The sequence below is a fragment of the Athene noctua genome, chromosome 35 (assembly GCF_965140245.1).
Source record: "Athene noctua chromosome 35, bAthNoc1.hap1.1, whole genome shotgun sequence".
NCBI classification, from domain to species: domain Eukaryota; kingdom Metazoa; phylum Chordata; class Aves; order Strigiformes; family Strigidae; genus Athene; species Athene noctua.
The window spans coordinates 805,092-819,235 of record NC_134071.1 but is presented as its reverse complement, the minus strand read 5'-3'; the positions used below and the strand labels follow the sequence as shown (position 1 = coordinate 819,235).

The 14,144-nt window shown below is 48.2% G+C and overlaps 1 protein-coding gene across 1 annotated transcript; it reads right to left on the bottom strand.

The window, feature by feature from the left end:
* Positions 1 to 1,187: 1,187 nt before the first annotated feature.
* LOC141972743 (ras-related protein Rab-4B-like) lies at positions 1,188 to 12,541 on the bottom strand. Its single transcript, XM_074930703.1, is given in 9 exon segments — positions 1,188 to 1,380; positions 1,526 to 1,649; positions 5,495 to 5,590; positions 5,671 to 5,825; positions 5,912 to 5,974; positions 10,099 to 10,213; positions 10,694 to 10,735; positions 10,738 to 10,773; positions 12,526 to 12,541. Coding segments are annotated over 9 exon segments (774 nt in total). The 3' UTR covers positions 1,188 to 1,253.
* Positions 12,542 to 14,144: the final 1,603 nt, after the last annotated feature.

Below are 14,144 nucleotides of genomic sequence, written 5' to 3'. Positions count from 1 at the left end.
GGCCCTTCACTGACAGCCCCCCCCACTGCGGGATAAGTTTAATAATCAACCCCAGTGCCCCCCCCCACCGGGTTGATTTTTTTTTTTTTTTTCCGGGGGGGGCCACACTCACAAACCAATCCACCCCCCCGCCGATATTACGACATAAAAAAGATTAAAAAAAAAAAAACAAAGGGGAAGGGCGGGGGGGGGGTGTAAATCTTAACAGTTTCCTGGAAAAAAAAGTGTGGGGGGGTCACAGCTTTTTTTTTCCACACTCTCCCCCCCCCCCAAAAAAAAAAAAAAGCAGAGCCACGTGCTGGAAAACATTAATATTTTATATACGAGAATGACATTTTCACAATCCGGAAATTTGATTTTTTTTTGTGTGTTTTAAGGGTTTTTTTGGAATTTTTTCAGAGAAAAAAAAAAAAAAACAAACACCCCCCCCCACAAAAAAAAAAAAAAAGGGACACGGCACTGCCCGCCCCCCCTTTCCCTCCCTTCACCCCCCCAAGTGCAATAAATAACATAGAGAAGCAGAAAAAAAATAAAATAAACCCACAACCCCCCCCATCCCCTCGCGCCCCCCCTCAAAAAAAAAAAAAAAAAAATTGGGGGTGAGCGGACGGAGCTGAATGGGGGGGGGCACAGAGAGACACCCCCTCACCCCAAAAGGCTCATGCTGCAGGGAGAGAGGGGGGGGGGGGGCAAAAAGCATCGTGCGTGTGTGTGTGCGTGTGTCCCCCCCCCGAAAAAAAATTATGACAGAGGATTTGCCATCACCCCGCCCCTCGAAAAAAAATAAATAAATTTTTGTCTCATTGAGGGGGGGGGGGGGAATTAAAGTGGAAATGCAAAAAAAGGAGACCCCCCCCCGCCAAAAAAAAAAAAAAAAAAAAATTAATTAAAAAAGGCAAATTAACACCCCCCCACAAAAAAAATAATTAAAAAAGGCAAAATAACACACCCCCCCCAAAAAAAAAATCTCCTCACGGAGATTTTTTAGGGAGGGGGGGGCTGCCCCCCAAAATCTCCTCACAGAGATTTTTTTGGGGGGGGGGGGGCTGCCCCCCCCCCCTCCCCAAAATGCTGCGTTTTAGGGGGTTGAGGTTTTTTTGTTTTTCTTTAAATAACACCTGCTCGGGGTGGGGGGGGGCACACACACATAGTAGCCCACTGGGCTAGTAGCAACGAGGGGGGGGCAAATGGGGGGGGGGGGCAAATGGGGGGGGGGCACACACACGAGCAGAAGCCACCTGGGTCCAATACAATCAAAAACAAGGCGGTTGCCACGGAGGTAAACTTGAGAGTCCCGGGGGGGCTTCTTCGGTGAGGGGGGGGGCAAAGGGTTGTGGGGAGTTAGAGATGAGGGGGGGGCGCTCGGCGAGGCACGTGGTCCTGGTGGGGGGGGGAAAAAATATTAAAAAAAAAAAAAAAAAAAAATAATTTTGGAGCGATGTTTGAGTTTGGGGGGGGGGTGTGCAGTGCTGTGCCCCCCCCCTCTCACTCACTCATTGGTTATTTTGGGATGGGGGGGGCTCACCTGGGGGGTTCAGCAGCTGCACTGCTGCCGGTTCTGGGCTGCCCCCCCCGCGGTTGCCGCAGTTGGCGGAGGGAGGCGTCGCCGTACTGGATGCCCGAGCCCATTCGCTCTGGGTCCAGTTCTCCTGCGGGGGGGGGCAAAAAAAAATTTAAAAAAAAAAAAAAAAAGGAAAAAAAAAAAAAAATAAAGGAAAAAAAAAATAAAGGAAAAAAATAAAGGAAAAAAAAAATAAAGGAAAAAAAAAATAAAGGAAAAAAAAATAAAGGAAAAAAAAAATAAAGGAAGAAAAAATAAAGGAAGAAAAAATAAAGGAAGAAAAAATAAAGGAAAAAAAATAAAGGAAAAAAATAAAGGAAAAAAAAATAAAGGAAAAAAAAAATAAAAAAATAAAGGAAAAAAAAGGAAAAAAAATAAAAAAAAGGAAAAAAATTTTAAAAAAAAGGAAAAAAAATAAAAAAAAAAGGAAAAAAAATAAAGGAAAAAAAATTTAAAAAAAGGAAAAAAAATTAAAAAAAAATTTTTTTAAAAAAAAGGAAAAAAAATTTAAAAAAAAATTAAAAAAAAAAGGAAAAAAAAATAAAGAAAAAAAAATAAAGGAAAAAAAAATAAAGGAAAAAAAAATAAAGGAAAAAAAATAAAGGAAAAAAAATAAAGGAAAAAAAATAAAGGAAAAAAAATTAAAAAAAAAGGAAAAAAAGGAAAAAAAATAAAAAAAAGGAAAAAAATTAAAAAAAAGGAAAAAAAAAAAATAAAGGAAAAAAAATAAAGGAAAAAAAATTAAAAAAAAGGAAAAAAAATTTAAAAAAATTTTTTTAAAAAAAAGGAAAAAAAATTTAAAAAAAAATTAAAAAAAAAAAAAAAGCCAAAGGACACCCCCCCCCCGAAGGCAAATCCAAACCACCCCCCCTAAAGCCACCAAAACCCGACCTTGAACACAAATGACCCCCCGATCCCAAAACTGCCCCCAACCCCCCCGAATTGCCCCAAACCAGCCCCCACCCCCCCCGAAAAGCCCCTCAACAGCCCTAAAACCATCCCGACCCCCCCAGCAGCCCCCAAACTGCCCCGACCCCCCCAAATCAGCCCCAAAACGCCTCAAAACTGCCCCCAACCCCCTCAAAACTGCCCCCAACCCCCCAAAACTGCCCCCAACCCCCCCAAAACTGCCCCAAAACCAGCCCCAAAGAGCCCCAACCCCCCCAAACTGCCCCAAGCCCCCCCAAACAGCCAAAACCCCCCCAGAGCCCCCCAAATCAGCCCCCAAAATGCCTCAAACCTGCCCCAAACTGCCCCGAAACCGCCCCAAACTGCCCCAGAGCCCCCAAACTGCCCCTAAAGCGCCCTAAAAACAGCCCCAAAACCACGCGAACCCCCCCAAAAGCCCCCAAACGCCTCAAAACTGCCCCAAAGAGCCCCCCAAATTGCCCCAAAAACAGCCCCAGAGCTCCCAAACCGCCCTAAAACCGCCCCAGAGCCCCCCAAAATGCCTCAAAACTGCCCCCAAACTGCCCCCAGAGCCCAAAACAGCCCCAAAGAGTCCCCCAAAATGCCTCAAACTGCCCCCAAACCAGCCCCAGAGCCCCAAAACTGCCCCAAAAAGACACAAAACCCCCCAAACCGCCCCAAAGAGCCCCCAAAACTGCCCCCAAAACGCCCTATAAACAGCCCCAAAACCGCCCCAAAACTGCCCCCAAACCCAGCCCCAAAACTGCCCCCAAACCCAGCCCCAAAACTGCCCCAAAGCCCCAAAACTGCCCCAAACCCAGCCCCAAAACTGCCCCAAAACCCAGCCCCAAACTGCCCCAAACCCAGCCCCAAAACTGCCCCAAACCCAGCCCCAAAACTGCCCCCAAACCCAGCCCCAAAACTGCCCCAAACCCAGCCCCAAAACTGCCCCAAACCCAGCCCCAAAACTGCCCCAAACCCAGCCCCAAAACTGCCCCCAAACCCAGCCCCAAAACTGCCCCAAAACCAGCCCCAAATCTGCCCCCAAACCCAGCCCCAAAACTGCCCCAAACCCAGCCCCAAAACTGCCCCAAACCCAGCCCCAAAACTGCCCCAAACCCAGCCCCAAAACTGCCCCCAAACCCAGCCCCAAAACTGCCCCAAAGAGCCCCAAATCTGCCCCAAACCCAGCCCCAAAACTGCCCCAAAGAGCCCCAAATCTGCCCCAAACCCAGCCCCAAAACTGCCCCCAAACCCAGCCCCAAAACTGCCCCAAACCCAGCCCCAAAACTGCCCCAAACCCAGCCCCAAAACTGCCCCAAACCCAGCCCCAAAACTGCCCCAAACCCAGCCCCAAAACTGCCCCAAACCCAGCCCCAAAACTGCCCCAAAGAGCCCCAAATCTGCCCCAAACCCAGCCCCAAAACTGCCCCAAAGAGCCCCAAATCTGCCCCAAACCCAGCCCCAAAACTGCCCCAAACCCAGCCCCAAAACTGCCCCCAAACCCAGCCCCAAAACTGCCCCAAACCCAGCCCCAAAACTGCCCCCAAACCCAGCCCCCAAACTGCCCCAAACCCAGCCCCAAAACTGCCCCAAACCCAGCCCCAAAACTGCCCCAAACCCAGCCCCAAAACTGCCCCAAACCCAGCCCCAAAACTGCCCCAAACCCAGCCCCAAAACTGCCCCAAACCCAGCCCCAAAACTGCCCCCAAACCCAGCCCCAAAACTGCCCCAAACCCAGCCCCAAAACTGCCCCAAACCCAGCCCCAAAACTGCCCCAAACCCAGCCCCAAAACTGCCCCAAACCCAGCCCCAAAACTGCCCCAAACCCAGCCCCAAAACTGCCCCCAACCCAGCCCCAAAACTGCCCCCAAACCCAGCCCCAAAACTGCCCCCAAACCCAGCCCCAAAACTGCCCCCAAACCCAGCCCCAAAACTGCCCCAAACCCAGCCCCAAAACTGCCCCAAACCCAGCCCCAAATCTGCCCCCAAACCAGCCCCAAATCTGCCCCCAAACCCAGCCCCAAATCTGCCCCCAAACCCAGCCCCAAAACTGCCCCAAACCCAGCCCCAAATCTGCCCCCAAACCCAGCCCCAAAACTGCCCCAAACCCAGCCCCAAAACTGCCCCAAACCTGCCCCCAAAACCAGCCCCAAATCTGCCCCCAAACCCAGCCCCAAAACTGCCCCCAAACCCAGCCCCAAATCTCCCCCAAAGCCAGCCCCAAATCTGCCCCAAACCCAGCCCCAAATCTGCCCCCAAACCCAGCCCCAAATCTGCCCCAAACCCAGCCCCAAAACTGCCCCAAACCCAGCCCCAAAACTGCCCCCAAACCCAGCCCCAAATCTGCCCCCAAACCCAGCCCCAAAACTGCCCCCAAACCCAGCCCCAAATCTGCCCCAAACCCAGCCCCAAATCTGCCCCCAAACCCAGCCCCAAATCTGCCCCCAAACCCAGCCCCAAAACTGCCCCCAAACCCAGCCCCAAATCTGCCCCCAAACCCAGCCCCAAAACTGCCCCAAACCCAGCCCCAAAACTGCCCCAAACCCAGCCCCAAAACTGCCCCAAACCCAGCCCCAAAACTGCCCCAAACCCAGCCCCAAATCTGCCCCCAAACCCAGCCCCAAAACTGCCCCAAACCCAGCCCCAAAACTCCCCCAAACCCAGCCCCAAAACTGCCCCAAACCCAGCCCCAAAACTCCCCCAAACCCAGCCCCAAAACTGCCCCAAACCCAGCCCCAAAACTGCCCCAAACCCAGCCCCAAAACTGCCCCAAACCCAGCCCCAAAACTGCCCCCAAACCCAGCCCCAAAACTGCCCCAAACCCAGCCCCAAAACTGCCCCAAACCCAGCCCCAAATCTGCCCCAAACCCAGCCCCAAAACTGCCCCAAACCCAGCCCCAAAACTGCCCCAAACCCAGCCCCAAAACCACCCCAAAGAGCCCCAAAACCGCCCCAACCCCCCCCCAGCCCATTTTTAGGGCTCCCAGTGCCTCCCAGTTACCCCCCAGTTACCCCCCGTACCCGACTCAATCTTATTCAAGATGGTTCTGGCGCATTTCAAAAACGCCTCCTCCACGTTCTCCCCCGTCAGGGCGCTGGTCTCCAGGAACATCAACTCTGCTCCGCCACATCCAAACTCATTAATTACCCCTCTTAATTACCTTCATTACAGCCCCCCTCCCACCCTCCCCTCTCACCGTTTTCCTGAGCAAAACGTGAAGCCTCCAGGAACGTCACCTCCCGCTCGGCGTCTAAATCCTTTTTGTTCCCGCAGAGGATGATGACGATGTTGGGGCTCGCCAGGGTGCGGGCGTCGGTCAACCAGTTGGTCAACGCGTTGTAGGTCTCTCGGCTAGAAAAAAAAAAAAAAAAGTATTATTTTCCCCCCAAAAATGGAGAAAATGACGGCACGCCCCCCCCTCCAAAATCAAGACTCACCTGGTGATGTCGTAAACCAGCAACGCCCCGGCGGCGCCTCGGTAGTAGCTACGGGTCACTGACCTGAAGGGGGGAGGAAGAGTGGAGTTGGGGAAAAAAAGAATTTTTAAAAAATTAAAAAAAAAAAATAATCTAAAACATTTCCACAAAAAAAAAAAAATTATCTAAAACATTTCCACAAAAAAAAAAAATTATCTAAAACATTTCCACAAAAAAAAAAAATTATCTAAAACATTTCCACAAAAAAAAAAAATTATCTAAAACATTTCCACAAAAAAAAAAAATTATCTAAAACATTTCCACAAAAAAAAAAAATTATCTAAAACATTTCCACAAAAAAAAAAATTATCTAAAACATTTCCACAAAAAAAAAAATTATCTAAAACATTTCCACAAAAAAAAAAAATTATCTAAAACATTTCCACAAAAAAAAAAAATTATCTAAAACATTTCCACAAAAAAAAAATATCTAAAACATTTCCACAAAAAAAAAAAATCTAAAACATTTTCACAAAAAAAAAAAATATCTAAAACATTTCCACAAAAAAAAAAATATCTAAAACATTTCCACAAAAATAAAATCTAAAACATTTCCACAAAAAAAATATCTAAAACATTTCCAAAAAAAAAAAATCTAAAACATTTCCAAAAAAAAAATTAAAACATTTCCACAAAAAAAAAAATCTAAAACATTTCCACAAAAAAAGAAAAATCTAAAACATTTCCACAAAAAAAAAATCTAAAACGTTTCCACAAAAAAAAAATCTAAAACGTTTCCACAAAAAAAATTCTAAAACGTTTCCACAAAAAAATCTAAAACGTTTCCACAAAAAAAAAATCTAAAACGTTTCCACAAAAAAAAAATCTAAAACGTTTCCACAAAAAAAAAAATCTAAAACATTTCCAAAAAAAAAATCTAAAACATTTCTAAAAAAGTTATCTAAAACATTTCCAAAAAAAATTAAAACATTTCCAAAAAAAATCTAAAACATTTCTAAAAAAAAAATTTAAAACATTTAAAAAAAAAAAACTTAAAACATTTCAAAAAAAAAAATTTAAAACATTTCCAAAAAAATTATCTAAAACATTTCTAAAAAAAATTTAAAACATTTCTAAAAAATTAAAAAAAAAATATTGAAAATTGGGGGGGTCCCTGGTGTGGGGAGTGTGGCTGGGAAGGGGGAGGGAGGGAGGGGGTGTCCCCCCCAGCGGGCACCGACGTGGTGATTTTAGGAGCCTCGGCTTGAGCGGGGGGAAAATATTGTGGTTGGATCGCCCCTTGGATCGGTTAATCGCCCCTTGGATCGGTTAATCGCCCCTTGGATCGCCCGTTCGAACGTTTAATCGCCCCTTGGATCGTTTAATTGCCCCTTGGATTGTCCATTTGATCATTTAATCGCCCCTTGGATCGTTTAATCGCCCCTTGGATCGCCCAATCGTTTAATTGCCCCTTGGATTGCCCGTTCGATTGTTTAATCGCCCCTTGGATCGTTTAATCGCCCCTTGGATCGCCCGTTTGATCGTTTAATCGCCCGTTTAACTGCCCATTTGATCATTTAATCACCCATTTGATCGATCGTCACCCGTTTAATAGCCCGTTTGATTAATTGCCTGTTTAATTACCCGTTCGATCGTTTAATCGCCCGTTTAATCGCCCGTTTGATTAATTGCCTGTTTAATTACCCGTTCGATCGTTTTGAAGACTTTTTGAACGATTCTTAAAATTTGTTAACGAACTTCTTGAAAGATTCTTAAATGTTATTTTTTTTAAACCGGGTGTTTTTTCCAACGATTTTTTTTAAACCGGGTGTTGTTTCCAACGATTTTTTTTTAAACCGGGTGTTGTTTCCAACGATTTTTTTTTAAACCGGGTGTTGTTTCCAACGATTTTTTTTTAAACCGGGTGTTGTTTCCAACGATTTTTTTTTAAACCGGGTGTTGTTTCCAACGATTTTTTTTTAAACCGGGTGTTGTTTCCAACGATTTTTTTTTAAACCGGGTGTTGTTTCCAACGATTTTTTTTTAAACCGGGTGTTGTTTCCAACGATTTTTTTTTAAACCGGGTGTTGTTTCCAACGATTTTTTTTTAAACCGGGTGTTGTTTCCAACGATTTTTTTTTAAACCGGGTGTTGTTTCCAACGATTTTTTTTTAAACCGGGTGTTGTTTCCAACGATTTTTTTTTAAACCGGGTGTTGTTTCCAACGATTTTTTTTTAAACCGGGTGTTGTTTCCAACGATTTTTTTTTAAACCGGGTGTTGTTTCCAACGATTTTTTTTTAAACCGGGTGTTGTTTCCAACGATTTTTTTTTAAACCGGGTGTTGTTTCCAACGATTTTTTTTTAAACCGGGTGTTGTTTCCAACGATTTTTTTTTAAACCGGGTGTTGTTTCCAACGATTTTTTTTTAAACCGGGTGTTGTTTCCAACGATTTTTTTTTAAACCGGGTGTTGTTTCCAACGATTTTTTTTTAAACCGGGTGTTGTTTCCAACGATTTTTTTTTAAACCGGGTGTTGTTTCCAACGATTTTTTTTTAAACCGGGTGTTGTTTCCAACGATTTTTTTTTAAACCGGGTGTTGTTTCCAACGATTTTTTTTTAAACCGGGTGTTGTTTCCAACGATTTTTTTTTAAACCGGGTGTTGTTTCCAACGATTTTTTTTTAAACCGGGTGTTGTTTCCAACGATTTTTTTTTAAACCGGGTGTTGTTTCCAACGATTTTTTTTTAAACCGGGTGTTGTTTCCAACGTTTTTTTTTAAACCGGGTGTTGTTTCCAACGATTTTTTTTAAACCGGGTGTTGTTTCCAACGATTTTTTTTAAACCGGGTGTTGTTTCCAACGATTTTTTTAAACCGGGGTTTTTTTCAACGGTTTTTTTAAACCAGGGTTTTTTTCAACGGTTTTTTTCAACGATTTTTTTAAACCGGGGTTTTTTTCAACGATTTTTTTAAACCGGGGTTTTTTTCAACGATTTTTTTAAACCGGGGTTTTTTTCAACGATTTTTTTAAACCGGGGTTTTTTTCAACGATTTTTTTAAACCGGGGTTTTTTTCAACGTTTTTTTTCAACGATTTTTTTAAACCGGGGTTTTTTTCAACGATTTTTTTAAACCAGGGTTTTTTTCAACGGTTTTTTTCAACGATTTTTTTAAACCGGGGTTTTTTTCAACGGTTTTTTTAAACCAGGGTTTTTTTCAACGGTTTTTTTCAACGATTTTTTTAAACCGGGGTTTTTTTCAACGATTTTTTTAAACCAGGGTTTTTTTCAACGATTTTTTTAAACCAGGGTTTTTTTCAACGATTTTTTTAAACCAGGGTTTTTTTCAACGATTTTTTTAAACCAGGGTTTTTTTCAACGATTTTTTTAAACCAGGGTTTTTTTCAACGATTTTTTTAAACCAGGGTTTTTTTCAACGATTTTTTTAAACCGGGGTTTTTTTCAACGATTTTTTTAAACCGGGGTTTTTTTCAACGATTTTTTTAAACCAGGGTTTTTTTCAACGATTTTTTTAAACCAGGGTTTTTTTCAACGATTTTTTTAAACCAGGGTTTTTTCAACGATTTTTTTAAACCAGGGTTTTTTTCAACGATTTTTTTAAACCAGGGTTTTTTCAACGATTTTTTTAAACCAGGGTTTTTTTCAACGATTTTTTAAACCAGGGTTTTTTTCAACGATTTTTTTAAACCAGGGTTTTTCCAAACGATTTTTTTAAACCAGGGTTTTTCCAAACGATTTTTTTAAACCAGGGTTTTTCCAAACGATTTTTTTAAACCAGGGTTTTTCCAAACGATTTTTTTAAACCAGGGTTTTCCAAACGATTTTTTTAAACCAGGGTTTTCCAAACGATTTTTTTAAACATTTCTTTAGACAATTTTTTAAACTTTTTAAACGATTTTTTAAACCTCTTTTTAAAAACAATTTTAAACCGTTTTTTAAACGATTTTTTAACGATATTTTAAGCGGGTTTTTTAACAACTTTTTAAACGCCTTTTTAAACTTTTTTTTAAACCGTTTTTCCACATGGTTACAGAGGAGGAGGAGACCAAGCGCCCCCTCTGACCAATCAGAGCAAGTCGGGTCCTTCCACTGGAGCAAGCGCCCGCTTCCATTTCAGAAAAGAATTTTTAATTTTATTTTTTTTATTATTTTTTTTAAAAAAAAAAGCCCCCGGTGGCCGGTGGGTACCTGAACCTCTCCTGCCCGGCCGTGTCCCAGATCTGCAGCTTCACCGTCTTCCCGCCGACGTTAACGACTTTGGAGCCAAATTCCACCCCGATCGTGTGGTTCGAGTCTTGTTTGACTGCAAACCAAGAGAAAAGGGCCCAAAAAACCCCAATTTTTTTCCCCAAATTATTTCCACCCCTCTCCCCAGCGAAGGGAAACTCGTTACGAGCCCGTTTGGGCAACACACGGACGAGGAGGAGGAGTCACCTAATTAAAACCATTTCACTTTTAATTAACCAGCTCCCATCCTTTTTTTTTTTTTTTTCTTTTTTTTTTAAACAAAATTTCAGCAAAAAAAACCCAAAACTCCACAAACTCCCAGCGTTTTATGTTTTGGTGGTTTTCACAAAAGATTTTATTTTTTTTTTTTCTGGTGCCGCGCCCGGGCGAAGCATCGTGGCTGCGAAACGCCACCAAGAAAAAAAAAAAGAATTTTTAAGATTTTTTTTTTTTTTTCCGACCACAAAAATAAATATTTTGGCGGAGTTTTCCAGCAACCCGAGGGACAAATCGCATCCGGAAAGGAATAAAACCCCCCCAAAACCCCCCAATTTACACTTATTTTCGATGAATTGGTGGAGGAGGCAGGACTTCCCGTGCCGGCGCTCCCTATCACGAGGAATTTGAAGAGAAAATCTGAAAAATTAAAACAAAACCGCCGTGTTTTGGCCGCCGCGGGTGCACGGGGTGACCTTGGGGAAGAGATTTCTCGCCTCTGCTCCCCCCCCCGCCTTCCACGCCAAATATGGCAGAAATCGCCCCCCCCCCCAAAAAAAACCAACTTTTTTAAGCTCTCGGGTGCTGCGTGGAAGTGGGAGGTGGTGAAAGGGCCCCCCCCATCGCACAGAGCCCCTATAGGGCCCCCCAGAGCGCCCCCCCCCATATCACAGAGCCCCTACAGAGCCCCCCAGAGCCCCCTCATCCCACAGAGCCCCTATAGAGCCCCACAGAGCCCCCCCAAATCGCACAGAGCCCCTATAGAGCCCCCCAGAGCGCCCCCCCCCATATCACAGAGCCCCTATAGGGCCCCCCAGAGCCCCCCCATCCCACAGAGCCCCTATAGAGCCCCACAGAGCCCCCCCATATCAAAAAGCCCCCCCAAATCGAACAGAGCCCCTATAGGGCCCCCCAGAGCCCCCCCCATATCACAGAGCCCCTACAGAGCCCCCCAAATCGCAGAGCCCCCCCCCATATCACAGAGCCCCTACAGAGCCCCCCAAATCGCAGAGCCCCTATACGGCCCCCCAGAGGCCCCCCCCCATATCACAGAGCCCCTATAAGGCCCCGCAGAGCCCCCCCCATCCCACAGAGCCCCTACAGAGCCCCACAGAGCCCCCCCATATCAAAAAGCCCCCCAAATCGCACAGAGCCCCTATAGGGCCCCCCAGAGCCCCCCCCCATTGCACAGAGCCCCCATAGAGCCCCCCAGTGCCCCCCCATCGCACAGAGCCCCCCCAGATCCCTTATATGGCCCCACAAAGCCCCCCACCTCACACACAGGCACCCGCCCCCCTTTCTATAGGGCCCCCATCTCACACAGCCCACCCCAAATCCCCCCCCTCCCACACAGGGGCCCCCACACCCCCTAGAGGGCCCCCATCCCACACAAGCCCACCCAAAGAGCCCCCCATTCCACGCAGAGACCCCCAGACACCCCCCCATCCCACACAGGCGCCCCCCCAAAACACGTTCCCCTCCCACACAGGCTCCCAAACCCCCTATAGGGCCCCCCCAACACCCCCCCATCCCACACAGACCCCCTCAAACACCCCCCATGCCACAGACACCCCCCCAAACGCCCCCCCCATCCTACACAGGGCCCCCCCAGACCCCTTAGAGGGCCCCCATTCCACACAGGCCCCCCCCAAACACCCCCCCCATCCCACACAGGCCCCCCCAGACCCGCTATAGGGCCCCCCAGACACCCCCCCATCCCACAGAGACCCCCCCCAAAAGGTCTCTCCATCCCACACGGGCCCCCCAAACCCGCTATAGGGCCCCCATCCCACACAGACCCCCCCAAACACCCCCCATCCCACACAGGCCCCCCCACATCCCCTATATAACCCCCCCAGACCCCCTATAGGGCCCACATCCCACACAGACCCCCCCAAACACCCCCCCATCCCACACAGGCCCCCCCACATCCCCTATATAACCCCCCCAGACCCCCTATAGGGCCCACATCCCACACAGACCCCCCCAAACACCCCCCCATCCCACACAGGCCCCCCCACATCCCCTATATAACCCCCCCAGACCCCCTATAGGGCCCACATCCCACACAGACCCCCCCAGACCCCCTATATAACCCCCCAGAGGGTCCCCAGCCCCCACAGGGCCCCCCAAACCCGACACCCCATTGCCAGGCCCTCCAATTCGACCCACCGTAGGTCTCGGACATGGCTGGAGCCGCCAGGCCGGGCCCCGCCGCCGCTTCCTCCGCTGCTGCTGCTTCTTCTTCTTCTTCTTCTTCGTCGTCTTCCTCCTCCTCCTCCTCCTCCTCCTCCTCCTCCTCCTCCTCCCGCCGCCGCCGGGCCGGACGGAAGGGAGCGGGCACAATATGGCGGCGCCCAGGTGAGCCGCTTCCGGGTTCTACGCGCCTGCGCGGTGAGGCGGCCGCCAGGAGAGGGGTGGAACCAAGGGCGTGGCTAACCCGTTTGGGCGGGGCTACAGAGCCACCGTTCCCCCGGGTCCTAAACTCCGCCCTTCCAATCCCCCCCCAAAAACTAACCGGGGGCCCCAAAAAAGCCGCGGGATCGACCCCCCCCCTCAAAAATCCCCCCCACACACACACCCCAAAGCCCCGAGTCCAGCCCCAACCACCCCCCCCCCCAGCTCCAATCCCCCCAAATCCACGTGTGTCCCCCCACGACCCCCCCTAGGAGCAGAACAAACAAGTGCCAGGACACAAAGCGGGGGGGTTTATATATTTTTTTTTTTTTTTTTGGGGGGGGGGGGGCCGCGACATGGATGCAGGGAAGAGGCTCCAGGTGCAATGTCTACAGAGAGACCCTGGGTACAATGCTTTATTGAGGGGGGGGACACACACACACACGAGAGCAAACAACCCCTGGGCGCCCCCTTTGTGCTGGCAGCGAGGGGTGGGGGAAGGAAAATGCAGGCGGGGGGGGGGCAAGGGGAAAAAAAAAATAAATTGGGGGGCGACGGGGAAAAAAAAAAAAAAAGGGGGTGAAGAGAAAAAAAAATAAAATTGAGGTGCGAAGGGTCGGCTGCCTCGGGGCAAACTTACCTTCGGGGTGGGGGGGGAGAGGGGAAGGGGGGGGGCAGCGAGATGTGGGTTGGTTTTTTTTTTTTGGGGGGGGGGGGAAGTTTCATTTTTTGGCGAAGGAGATTTTCATGGCGTTGTTCTGGGTGATTTTGAAGCCCTGGAGGGCGTCGCGGGCGGCCCCCGCCTGCACCTCGTTATCGAACTCCACGAAGGCGATGTCGTGGCGACCCGGCACCAAGCGAACCTCCTTGAACCCGGGGAATCTGGGGGGGGAAAAAAAAAAAAAGACGACGGGGGGGCAAGAGGGGGGTGATTGGGAGTCCCCCCCGTCTTCAAATGAACCCCCAAAATGCCCCCCCCCCCCCCGCCTTGAGGCGAGAGACTCACTGGTTGAAGAGCATGGAGAGCATCAGCTCGTTGGTCTCCTCGGGGAGGTTGGTGAGGAAGAGGATGTGGTTGGGGGGGTTTTCGGAGAGCTGCGGGGGGCCACGGGGAAAAATGGGGGGGTCAAGAATGAAAATAAAACAAAAACGGGGGGGGCAGAATGCCCTGTGACGCGGGTTCTGCCCCCCCTTCCCTCCTGCAAAACTCACGTCTAAATGGGTTTTACGTGCGGGTGCTGCCCCCCCCCCCAAACACCCCCAGACCAAACAGGCCCCCCCAACCCACAGAGACCCCCCCAAAGCCCCCCCATCCCACACAGACACCCCCAAACACCCCCCATCCCACACAGACACCCCCCAACCCACACAGATCCCCCCAAACACCCACCCAT